General features: G+C 36.8%; 1 protein-coding gene across 2 annotated transcripts in view; it reads left to right on the top strand.

Moving 5' to 3' along the window:
* dhx36 (DEAH (Asp-Glu-Ala-His) box polypeptide 36) overlaps positions 1-13,734 on the top strand; it is a 41,673-nt gene that overhangs the window by 21,220 nt on the left and 6,719 nt on the right. For both annotated transcript variants that reach the window (XM_057839458.1, XM_057839456.1), the window contains exons 18-25: positions 2,431-2,529; positions 4,530-4,703; positions 4,798-4,884; positions 4,950-5,033; positions 6,163-6,262; positions 6,352-6,442; positions 7,151-7,271; positions 11,387-11,539. In XM_057839458.1, coding sequence (XP_057695441.1) covers positions 2,431-2,529; positions 4,530-4,703; positions 4,798-4,884; positions 4,950-5,033; positions 6,163-6,262; positions 6,352-6,442; positions 7,151-7,271; positions 11,387-11,539 — 909 coding nt within the window. The remainder of the gene's footprint in view (positions 1-2,430; positions 2,530-4,529; positions 4,704-4,797; positions 4,885-4,949; positions 5,034-6,162; positions 6,263-6,351; positions 6,443-7,150; positions 7,272-11,386; positions 11,540-13,734) is intronic.

The following is a 13,734-nucleotide window of genomic DNA, read 5'->3' as shown; positions in this document are numbered from 1 at the left end:
ATACACACATATGTATGTATATATACAGTATAGGCCAAAAGTTTAGACACACTTCATTCAATGCAACACAAATAAAGATCCCAACCTCATTGATAAAGCAATAATTCCACTAATTAACCCTGAAAAAGCATACTCATGAAGTCAAAAATTATTTTGGGTGACTCCCTCTTGAGGCCCATTAAGAGAATGGCAAGAGTGTGCAAAAAAGTAATCAGAGCATAGGGTGGCTACTTTGAAGATACTAGAATATGTATATGGCGGAAAAAACTCAGGTGACTTGAAATTCCGCACTGAGACCCCAATTTGGCCAAATTTCAAAATTGTCCTTTTTGCATGTGTGATATATCATTGGAAAGCTTAAAATTTCCATTTTCTGGGGGAAGAAAAAAATTGAACAGGAGGGCATAAAAAAAAAAAAAAAAAAAATTAAAAGCCCTAAGCCCTAACTGGAGGTGAGAGCATGAGAGAGCATAATTAAAGACACCAAGATTTTAACGAGATATTATCGTGTACTTACCTTGTTTCGATCCAAAAACTCTGTGTGCATGTCTCACCAAGTGTCAAGACATAGCTGTAAATGGCCACAGCCAGACTTTTGGGGGATTTTATGGGTGAAACACGGTAATATTACAAGGGTCGCAATGCAAAAATCGTAGACATCAAGCAGTCGTCGAGATTTTCTTTTTCAAATATTTACCCTTTTAAACGTTTTTTCTTTTTTTTCAATTTTCCTTTGTTTGGATCGATTATTTATCACCTAAAATATCAGGGGAAATGCGACAGTAACAAAAAAAAATACAATAGTTATGAGGTAGATTAGCCTGAACTCCAAACTCACCGTTGTTCGAGCAGAGCTATAGAGTCTGGTGACCGTTCGGCGGATCAAATTCACAGGGCGGAGCAAGCCATTGCAAACAGACAGCGGAGTGGACCAATCAGCGACGGGCTGATGTGACGTTGGTAAAGCGAGAAGAAACTTTAACGTCAGGGCGTAAATATACGAGGAGAACGGATAAGTTTATTCAATATGGCTAGCGCGAGACAGTTGCTGAGGTTTTAGCGACTGGATGTGTTTTTTGGTCATTTAAAACTGAATTTACCGCGGATTGGAACATATTCTCGGCTCTCCCGTTCGCCATCTGTGTTGTGGTGGAGACGACTTCCCACGCGCAAGAGTGACGTTGCTCGTTAAGAATACGTCACGCAAATAAACAAATCTGATTGCATGGTCGATTTCGTCTGGACTCGAGAGACCATTAAGGGGCTGGGTCCCAGACTATTTCTCACAGTGTTTAAAAAATACAGGGAGAACAGTTTGGTTGTGCAAGGCAAGAGGTAGATATCCGTGACCTATTCACACACTATTTGTTTCATTGTGACATCATTTGTTTAAAAGCTTAAAATATGCGAGTGAATAATTTTATAGAGGTGTTTTTTTTAATATATATTTTTTTAAATTAAATATTAGACACTTAATGATTCTAAGCTAAAAATGATAGACCTTTCGAATAATATAATTACTTACCTTCTTTTTATGGCTGGGTTGAAACCAAAGCCATTGGGCGGTGTCTGTAAACGGGGGTCTCCAGGGTAAAACGTACAAATTAAAAATAGTTGGGGGCCTAATGCGCCATGAAACTGCTATGGCTGCATATAGACATTTTGTCTGCTTTTTCAGACTTGTCTGTGTTTTCCGCCATATATATATATATATAGTATGTGTATATATATATATATATATATATATATATATATATATAATTATATACAGTATTTATGAAATTGTTTTTTTTTTTTTTCCTCGAGCTATATTACAGAGCTCTGTCTGCACCGCTTCAATGCTAAATCCCAATATAAAAGAATTTCTTTTATGGTTGAAAGCAAAAATGTTTGAATTCGTTAAATAGTTGAGTTGAGTGACTTCCAAAAATAGCCTTAGGCTAAAGTGGTGTTATGGTTTTTGTAGAGCCCGTAAATGCATTCTTATATAGAGGTTTTCTTTTACATTGAAATGGACGGAGAGAAAATAAACCCTGCACTTAACATAAAGGACTTAATGTTCACCTGACGCCCCCAGGTGAGGGCATCGCTTTTTCAGCAATGGTTTGCCATTTATTTCTGCCATCGTCCATGTATAGCCTCCCAATCCACTCAGCTCCTGCCTCAGCACATGCTAATGGAACACATAGGCAAAGGTCACTCTCATAGAGTGTTTGCGCCAGTGGCTTTATTGAGTGGTTTATTAATGTTGTGCCTGAGGTTGAGCTTCGAGGTATTTCCGTACCTTTTCACTGTAAAATCAGCTGGTGAGTGGTGGACTTATTTCATCAGTTTGCATGTTTACTATGAGAACTACAATAAATGTGGTCCCATTTTTTATCTGTGTGTAATTCATATATATTGGTGTGTGATTGGTGTTGTATTCTCTAGATATTAAAGCTTGGGGGAATCGCTCACTTCTTGCAGAAAGCTCTGGACCCTCCTACTGAAAAGGCTGTGAATCTGGCCATAAAGAACCTTAAAGACCTGGTAGGACACAGAAACAAAGAATATTTACAATACAAACAGATACACTTACGGTATGTCTTCAGTTGAAGCTATTCAAGTTTAGAATCTTTTTGTGTCTGTTAGGCAGGTTGCAGCTAAATTGAGTTTGTCAAAGCTGAGAATTAGGTTGAGACTAAAAAACTAATAAAATTGGGCAAAAATATATTCAAAAACCTCTGGCAGTCATTTACAATTTTGGAGTGCCATATGAGGATTATTAGCTCATTGGCTGCCAGTGACCATGCTGGATAGTCCAATTCATTTAAACTGAAATGTCTGGCTGTGAATGCTAATGGTTTAGTATCATTGATGACTATAAACATCCAATACATTTTGACTGGGAGGGCTGGCAGTGATCATTTCCTGCCAACTCCTCCAGGTTAAGATGGATTGGACATCCTGCGCTGTCATTGCCAGCTAATGTAGTATACGAGGGTCATTCAATAAATAAGGTGAATTTTTTCAGTAGAAGGACTTCTAGTACAAATAGAAGTGAATTTTTATTTTCCAACATAGTCTCCCTGCACTGTCATGCACTTTTCCATTCTGTGCACAAGCTTCCGTATTCTCTCAGTGTAAAATCTTTGGACTGATGTCTCGACCAGTTGCTCACAACACTTGTGACTTCGTCACTTTCAAACTTTTTTTCAAACATTTTTTGGGCTGAAACGTGGCACCATACATAGTTGACATTCTCCTATGAATTTCAATTGCTTTGCAATGCACCCTTCAGCAACCAAAACTTGATAACTGAACGCTGTTCAATCCTTGCATGGTTCTTGGTTGGCTATATTTATTAATCGCCAGAACTCTTTTTTTTTTTTTTTTTTTTTTTTTTGCAAAACAAATTAAATCCGTGTAAAAAGGAAGTAAAACACATACAAAAAGCTTTATCTGGCCATTTAAATACACTTAGCAATAAAGTGAATTAGGGCTGCAGCTATCGAATATTTTAGTAATCGAGTATTCGACTGAAAATTCTATCGATGAATCGAGTAATCGGATAAAACATTTTTTAGGTGAAGAGCAATTATAAATATACATGAGAAAACAAGGCATTTCACCTAAGATAGAACCATTTCCAGACAATCAATGTCTTTATTTTCGATGTACATTGTTGAAAACAGCCAACAATTGCATCTCAGGTGTGAATAGAAAGAAGAAAAAAAACTAATTCACGGCTTTCACTCAAAAAACTTCCAGATCTCTTATTAAAAAAAATATACATATATATCATATTTCTGACCAAAAAATGTCATTACGCTGATAGGATTTTGAGTTTTTGCAATGTTCAAAATAGGGCTGCAGCTATCGATTATTTTAGTAGTCGATTAATCGATGAACTACTTAGTTCGAATAATCAAGTAATCGGATAAGGAACATGAAAAATGAAAATACCCTGAGCTGAGCCTCAAACGGTATAAAAAATTTTTTTAATGAGGATCTATGTACAACAAAAGAACTATTGGCTAACTTACATAGCAAAATTCTGCCAGGTTAAATGCTATAAAATGGTAACGTTTTTTTTTAACCATGCTCTTAACAAATGGTTCAAACACATATGCCCACAAAAAACTGTTAAATATACCTATCAACTAAATTACAAATGCATTTAAAAAAAACATGAGCGCAAACAAAAACTTGGCTGATGTTGGTCTTAACAGGGAGCAGCTGGAGTCAGCCATGTGAAATGAGGCACACTAGAGGGCAGTGTATCCACCCAAATCAATACAACTAAATGCAAACACTTTCAAAACAAACCATTACAACGCCACGATAATTAAACGAATACTCGAAGCAGCAAAATTTAATTCGGATCTTTTTTTTCTAATCCAATACTCGAGTTAATCGATTCATCGTTGCAGCAGTAAAGTGAATGCATTAATGCAAATGCATTCAATTGAATTTTAAAATGACATCTATAAAACCTGTTTTCACCTCAATGAGTTGACATTTGTGTTTTTTTATTTTGTGTTTGTCAGAACGCCTTGGACCACTCGGAGAACCTGACGGCGCTCGGTGTCCACCTGGCTCGCCTGCCTGTTGAGCCTCACATCGGAAAGCTCATTCTGTTTGGAGCACTGCTAGGCTGCCTCGACCCCGTGCTCACCATCGCCGCTTCCCTCAGCTTCAAAGACCCTTTCTTCATACCCCTGGTAGGTTGCTCTAAGATGAAAGCTGTACCAGTGGGAGCAAAACACGTGGCAAACATGGTGTCCTCAAACTGTCACATGACTTCCTGCCTCTCAGGGCAAAGAGGAGATGGCAGACAAGAGGAGGAAAATGCTGTCCAGGAACACTAAAAGCGATCACCTCACTGTGGTTAATGCTTTTCAGGTAGTACTGATAGCAGCTCCATTTGTTGTATATGAATCATAAATCCTCATTCATATTTTGGGCAGGGCTGGCAAGAAGCTAAACAGCGTGGTGGTCGGTGCGAGCGAGATTTCTGCTGGGACAACTTCCTGTCTGCCAACACACTTCAAGTGAGCACAGTTATATATTTATTTATTTATATTTTTAACCTATCCTGTTCAGCTGCTTAGACCCAGAGGATAGGAATATGAGTGTCCTTGTGGTTTGAACAGTTTTCATGTGCCACATGGGAGTTTGTGGTTGTTCATTATGCTTTATTTATTTCAAGAAAGCAGTGAACTGGAAATGGTTTAGGGGGTACATAAAGATAAGAGGCAGGCAGAAGAGGAAAAAACAACTACAAAAAAAAAATACGTTATTAACACCTATGCTACCTAAGCACAGTATTATTACCTGAGCGCAGTAATATGAAGCATTGCTTATGTTTAAAAAAATAAGACATTTCTAAGCATCTTGACTTTAGTTATGGACTTTAACAAATTACATTATATTGAAATGAAACTTCTGCATTGTATTGTATTTATTTGTTGCATTTTTAAATCTAATAATTGTATAACAATTTAAAACGTGTGTGTGTGTGTATATATATGTATATGTATATGTATATATATATATATATATATATATATATACATACACACACTGTATGCATCCAGTTTGCCCTGTGTCAATCAAATGTACAGCAATTGTTTGGGCTTTTAAAAAAAGGGTCTTGTGTAGACATGAGCCATTTACCAGTTTAAAGGTATGCCGTGGTATGAAAACGTCTCGGTTTCAAAACCGCAAAAATTTTCCATCATACAGTTCCTACGGTATTGGCTATTTTTTATGTCAAACAAATGCAGGGAGAAATCCCTCACCGGTTTTTGCTCAGTGTCAATGAGTCAGCTGTGTTACACCATGGCTGGAGGAGGTGAAACTCCTGAACATTTTTGCAATACGGTAATTGCAATACCGTGATACTCTGAAACCGTGATATTTTGGCCTAAGGTTATCATACCATCAGAATCTCACACCGGCACATGCCTAGTCTGGAGAAACTCTAATGTAATAATTGTAGCTTTTGGGTCAGCATATCAAGTCATATTTTATTTGATAATTGTTGCCAGTGGATTTTAGTATTTAAAATATTTAAGTACCATCTGTTGTAATGACGTGCTTGACAGCCTCCAATTGCATTTATCAGAAATGTTTAGAAAAAAAGATTTTCCCGCCTTCCTTCCTGTCTTTGTTGTTTAGATGCTACACAACATGAAGGGCCAATTTGCTGAACATCTCATGCACGCAGGCTTTGTCAGCAGCAAGGACCCTAAAGACCCCAACTCTAATGTCAACTCAGGTGGATAGACAAGAGAAGCATTCTAATTTTTGTTTGAATAATGGTGTGTTCAGCTTTAAAGGAATAGCATCTGTTCGGTTTTCCCTTAGATAACGAGAAGTTGATCAAAGCAGTGATTGTCGCTGGGCTGTATCCTAAGGTAGCCATGATCCGACCATCACACAGTAAAAAGAGACCCGGGTGAGCTAAACTTTTATTGTTGATCACCATCTAAACTTTTGAGCTGCCATCTCTAGTTGTGGTGCCACATCATTTCTTGTCACGTTTAGTTCAACCTTTAATAAGTAGTCTTGTTTATTCCATAGCCAAACCAGACTTTCAAGCTGAGAGCAGGTGCTTCCCTGCTGTCACTGTGATGGTTTTGTCTAGCTCACACCACGCCACTGCAAACACGGCAGTCTAAAACACACTGATCTCAGTTGTGCTCCCTCTGAGCAGCACATCGGCATAGTTTAAAATGAAAAAAACAGTCAAGAAGCTGGCAGATTCCGCAGCAGCATAAACAATGAAATCCAAAGTTATCTGAAGTCTGCCTTTTCAAACATAAATTGAATAGCACGCCATCTGAATTTGTTTGATAGAATCATTGCACTCAAGTCTAGTTGTTCAATTTTAAACCTAGATGTACAACGCCATCTACAGGTGTTAGTTCGTCACTGCTTCACGAGGCACAACAGAAATAATTAAATAAGGGGTAGATACAGGTAGGATGAAAAGTAAGTTAGTAGAAATAAATAGCTGGTTGATGGCGTTACTGTATACACATTTGGTTTAGTACTTTTAACTCGAATTTGATATTATTAGCCTTTTGGACATTTGTCATCAGATTTTAGTTGACCAAATTGTATTGTTGGTATATTTTTTCGTAACATAAAGACTCTCATGTAGGGTTAAAGTGTACACTCAGCATGACGGGAAGGTTTGCATCCACCCAAAGTCCGTCAATTATGAGGAGACCAACTTCAACTACACATGGCTCATCTATCACCTCAAGATGAGAACCAGCAGCGTGAGTAACTCTTTTTTTTTTTTTTTTTTTTTTTTTTCTGGCAAATGTGTGATTTTGCTTTAACTGTGACATGGCATCCTATCTTGAAAGACCGTGGATATTAAATGGATATAAAATGTCTAAACACCCTTGTTCGAATGGCATTTTCTCTGATATAACAAAAACTAAAGAGATAATGATGAGCTGACATATCTGGAGCTCATCTGTTTTTATCCAGGGTGACCCCAAAAAAATTAGAACTTTTAAACAATCCAACAACACCAAGATTGATTGATGGAAGAAAAATATTTTATTTATTGTAATTAAAACATTTTAACATGTCATTTAAGAAACAATTATGGATTTTTTAAGAGACTCTTTAAATGACGTCCTCCTGCTTGAATGTGTTCTTGAAATATGCTGTTGACCACTGTTGAAAAAAGATAAATGGAATTTTTGCGTATTGGCAGAAATGAGCAAGTGCCAGCACTGTGAGACAGTGACCTTGAGCAAGTAGACAATCTGCCATTTTAGTAACCATGGTCAATTCAGGATGAAATTCACAGTATCCTAGCTCAGAAGAGGAGTCACTTTAGAATCTTAACAGCAGATTTCAAGAATGCAGTCGTATAGGAGGACGCCATATAAAGAACGTTTTTTTTTTTTTTTTTTAATTTAAATTCGATCATTGTTTCTTAAATGGAGCGTTTTAAGGTTTCAATTACTATAAATATATATATTTTTCTTCCATCATCCTTGGTTTTATTGGATTGTTAAAAAGGTTTTGGGGTCACCCTGTATTTGACAACAAACTGGTATTTGGACAGGGGTAGGTACCCTTTATATATCACAGTACAATTTCATGTATGACTTGTAATTGATAAAACAATTTTTGAATAGCGACGATTGCTTTCACCTCAGCAAGGCTACAGACATACGGTGTTAAATTTCACTTCCCAATCTTTAGCATTATTGAATTCTGTTATACATGGGCTTCATTTTTATGGCTCTAAAATAAGCCTGAACGATATATCATTTGAACTTCATCAATGCGATATATACGTGTGTGTGTGTGTGTGTGTGTGTGTGTGTATGTATGTATGTATGTATGTATGTATGTATGTATGTACATACAGTGGGGAGAACAAGTATTTGATACACTCACAATGGGAAAACCCATTGGCAGTGTATCAAATACTTGTTCTCCCCACTGTATATAAATATATATATATGTATGTATGTATGTATGTGTATATATATATATATATATATATATATATATATATATATATATATATTAGAGCTGAAACAAATACTCCAGTAACCTGAGTTTAAAAATTGATCAGAGTAATTTTATTCGCCTCGAGGAATCGTTTAATTTTGCCAGCTCTAAGCATCCATTTTGCACGGACTACTTTTAACGTGGGACAACGTGCGTAGAGGAAGAAGCAATAATAACTGAATGCAGCCGACAGCCGCTACATACTATGCCCGCATGATGCTACGGTGGTGCGTCTCACAGATATCACATGCATATAGAACTAGATGCGAAATGACAGACTCTGAGGCGTTTGGAAACAGCCGCCATCTTTAAGCAGTAGACTTATCAGCACTGATAAATAACATTAACGTTACTGTCCATTGCCCACGTAACGTTAGCCCTGTGGAGGGCTAGGTTTCTATTAATTATGACTAATGTTGATGCGTGTCTAACGTGTCTTACATAAAGGCTTTTGTTAATCTGTAAGAACAGCGCCGTATAGTGATGAGGGTGTAAAATGAAAACGTATTAAAGCTAACTGTCAATTTTAGCTCAGTAGTCATTGCTGGATAAAACACCAAGTAGCACTGGTCCCTTATGTGCTCCAATACAGCAGGTATCATACATTTATTTTGAACACTGCAAAAACTGCAAAAACTCAAAATCCTATCAGGACTTACAGTTTAGACTACTAAACTTAACTAGAACTTAAAAATAGCTTGACACAAATGAAAAGTCAATTGAAACACGTGGGGAAAACACTTAACCTTTAAGTGATGTGTGTTATCAAGCATAATGACATTTTTAGGTAAGAAATAAGATTAAAAAAAAATTTTTTTTTTTAATAAGATCCAGAAGTTTTTTGAGTGAAAGCAGTGAATTAGTCTTTATATTTTTCCTAGTCACATCTAAGGTGCAATTGCTGGTTGTTTTCAACAATGTACATCGAAAATAAAGACATTGATTGACTAAAAATGGTTCAATATTAGATAAAATGTCTTGTTTTCTCATGTATATTTGTAATTGCTCTTTACCTAGAAAAAAAATTAAAAAAAAAAAAAAAAAAAAATATATATATATATATATATATATATATATATATATATATATGCATGTATATGCATATACACCGTATTTTTCGGACTATGAGTGTTTTTTCATAGTTTGGCTGGGGCTGCGACTTATACTCTGGAGCGACTTATGTGTGAATTATTAACACAATATTATATCATTTCACATGTTATTTTGATGTTTTGGAGTGACACTGATGGTTTGGTAAACTTGTTAGCATGTTCTTTATGCTATAGTTATCTGAATAACTCTCAATACTATGGCTATGGTACGTTAACATACCGGCCACGTTCGCATTTCGTTGTTCATGCATCATGTAACATTATCATACTGTACACTTAATCAGCATGTTGTTCTGTATTGTATTTTTATTTTAAATTGCCTTTCAAGATGACATATCTGTTCTATGTGTTGGATTTTTATCAAGTAAATGTCCCCCAAAAATGCGACTTATACTCCGGTGCGACTTATGTTTTTTTCCTCTTCGTTGGGCATTTGGGCAAGTTTACCAAACCATCGATGTCACTCCAAAACACCCAAATAACATGTGAAATGATATAATAATGTGTTAATAGTTTCACACATAAGTCGCTCCAGAGTATAAGTCGCACCCCCAGCCAAACTATGAAAAAAAAACTACGACTTATAGTCCGAAAATACAGTATACAAGACAGAAAATTGCCATTTTGTACATTAAAGGGCACTGTACTCTTGGTTGCATGATAGCCACAGTAGGTTTCGACATGACAGATTTGATAGAAACAATCACACGCTTGTCCAATGTTGCCTTTCAACCCAGTGTAAAAGGCGAAACTGTGTGTGTGTGTGTGTGTGTCTCTCTCTCTCTCTGTTGCTTTTGGCGGCATCTCAGAAGGGCAAGTGGTTAAAGGTTGGCGGCTCTTACTCAAATTAATATTTGATTAAAACACTGCCTTTCAACTGCCTCTCAAACGCTCATGTGCTTCAAAGTCCACACACAAACAAGAAGACAAACACTCACACACACATACACAATTAGAAGAGGTTTGCAGAAGATAAACAAAGACAACCTCACGATTGCTGCCATGGTTATCATCATCTTGTTATCTTTCTCTTTTATATTCTAAGTGCTGGAGAGTGTGAGATTGTCAAGGTCACACAAACACACACCTGCAGAAACGGGAGAAAGGTGACAATGACATTACAACAAGACAAAATATTCATCCCTGGCAGACTGTCACGTTCCTGCTTAATGAGGCCGACGTAATCGTCTCTACCGTATTATTCGTCTTTATTTTATTTATCAGTTTGCAAAAAGACATTTGCTTTCTTTTAATCTGAACATTCTCTGAAGTAGCCTTTTTGGTATTTTTTATTACCTTCGCCAAGCATTACAGCACTGCTGCATCACCTTGGCAGATTAAACTACTCTAACATGGCCGGCACTATTGGCAGCTTACCTTGAAAACAGCAATCAGTGATCGAATAACTAAAGTTAACCTAATTTGACACCCGTATGGCAGTTAACGGTGTTAGAATCATTACACTACACTACCTGGATAGTAGCTCTTCATGATGATAAATGTGAAGCTCTTGACAAAGGTCTGCACACATTGTGGATTTTTTTTTTCTACTAAATGAATGACATTCATCTTGACCTGCTTGCTTCACACATTTTCACTTTGCTGCCTGAGTGCTTTTCATAAGGAGAGAGGACAAAATGACATTTCTTCTTGCAGCAGCAGACACATTTCATCCACCTTTAATGGGTCCTTTTCAAAGGCCCAGTCATGCTCCGTGCGTCACACTTTCTGCGTCTCCTCAGATCTTCCTGTACGACTGCACCGAAGTGTCACCCTTCTCGCTGCTCTTTTTCGGAGGTGACATCACCATCCAGAAGGATGACGACCAGGAGACCATCGCTGTGGACCAGTGGATAGTCTTCAGGTCACCGGCGCGAACTGCTCATCTTGTCAAGGTAAAGCTAATTGTATGGATAATTATAACAGTAATTAAGACCTGCATATCTTGATGATTTTTTTTCTCTAAATTGTGTTCATTTTCAATGCACTTATATAAAATGTGTAACAGCACCCTGCTGCAAATAGTGATTATCTACCAGTACTCCCAATTGCCCATTAACCTTACCCTCTAGCCACCAAGATGCAACAAGATCAAAAAACAATAAATAGGATAAAATGAAAAAAAGCAAATAACTGGGGACAGGTTTGAAGAAATATACGAATGATAAGAATAGGCGAACCTGCAAATACCCAATGTGTGGGCAACAAAGGATTATTAAAATAAACACATTTATTCATTACACGATATACATTATACATTTGGTGTCTTAAGATATGAGGGACACAACATAAGTTTTATTTATTTATTCTTTTTTAGAGAATTCTTTAAAGTGCCTGTGACACGAAAAAGCATGTTTATTTCATAATACCCGCGGTATTTTATGCTCCTGAATGAAATGGACAGCTTGGATGTGTGTGAAATAGGCATGTGCCGGTTACCAGTTTCACGTGGTGTGAAAACGTCGCGGTTTCAAAACCACTAAAATTCTCCGTCAGACCGTAGTACGGTATTCGCTATTTTTCATGTGTCAAAAACGCAGCCAGAAGTGGATTGGCGCGGCAGCGCTCACCCCCTCCCGTTTGTTGCTGTGTGTGAAAGTGACGCTATCGGCTGGACAGCCAGTGAACCCTAAAACAAATACTCCAAACATAAGGCGTACTTTTCTTCAATTTATTGAGCTGTCAAACCGTGGTAAGTGGAATATACAAAATGAATACATTTACAACGTTGTACAATTGTATTTTTCCATGTGTGAGTAGCTTCAACAGATTAGCATCATGAAAAAGTTCGCCAAAAACAAAACACATTTTCCTTTCAAATTCAATATACAAACTAACTAAAAGCTTACAAAGACGAATGTTAACCTAGGCTTAGCTGGGAGAGCAACTTCGTCGAGTGTTACAGCCGCAGAGTGAGAAAACAAGCTTGATTCGCTTAAATGAAGGGGAAAAAGGAATAGCGTCAAAGATCGCTAATTGTGAATGATGATCTTGGCCTAAGCACAAATCCTCGTTCGCTGGATCAAGGAGAGGTCTCGCTCCTAATTTTTTTTTTTTTTTTTGATGAAACCTTTCCACAACAATATTTACATTTTATGAAACCTTTCCACAACAATATTTACATTTTAACTAACTTATACATTTTAACTAACTTATTAACTTATGAATTATTTATGTTCTTTTTCACACAAAGGCATGACATCAAGTAGACCACAGTTGAGACAGTGGCTGAAAATGGCGAAACTTCAATTACGCTTTTTCACCCTCCCAAAAAAAAAAAAAAAAAGTTATGCAGAATGATAAAAAAAAAAATATATATTCAGAAGTGTTTTTACTTTTTTATAGAAATTATTTTGTTCTTGCTCTAATCTTGAGCAACTTGAGCTGTGGCTGTGGGTATAGTCTATAAGTTATATTTATTTTAATTTTATTTAAAATATTTGTTTTATCAGTGATTATTTATTTTAACAATATATTTATGTTCCAATTTGCAACTATGTTCTGAAAAAAAAAAAAAAATCCTGTTCAATGGAAAAATTTTTTTTTTTAACCCATACATCTCAAAATATCACATTTTGGAGCTACAGTGCCTTGCAAAAGTATTCGGCCCCCTTGAACCTTGCAACCTTTCGCCACATTTCAGGCTTCAAACGTAAAGATATAAAATTTGAATTTTTTTGTCAAGAATCAACAACAAGTGGGACACAATCGTGAAGTGGAAGAAAATTTATTGGATAATTTAAACTTTTTTAACAAATAAAAAACTAAAAAGTGGGGCGTGCAATATTATTCGGCCCCCTTGCGTTAATACTTTGTAGCGCCACCTTTTGCTCCAATTACAGCTGCAAGTCGCTTGGGGTATGTTTCTATCAGTTTTGCACATCGAGAGACTGACATTCTTGCCCATTCTTCCTTGCAAAACAGCTCGAGCTCAGTGAGGTTTGATGGAGAGTGTTTGTGAACAGCAGTCTTCAGCTCTTTCCACAGATTCTCGATTGGATTCAGGTCTCCGTCCCAGTCTCAGGTCTTGTGCAGATACCAACAGGTTTTCTTCCAGAATGTTCCTGTATTTGGCTGCATCCATCTTCCC

The sequence above is a fragment of the Corythoichthys intestinalis genome, chromosome 6 (assembly GCF_030265065.1).
Source record: "Corythoichthys intestinalis isolate RoL2023-P3 chromosome 6, ASM3026506v1, whole genome shotgun sequence".
Lineage (NCBI taxonomy): Eukaryota > Metazoa > Chordata > Actinopteri > Syngnathiformes > Syngnathidae > Corythoichthys > Corythoichthys intestinalis.
The sequence above is the reverse complement of the archived record's forward strand: the minus strand, read 5'-3'. Positions and strand labels throughout refer to the sequence as shown.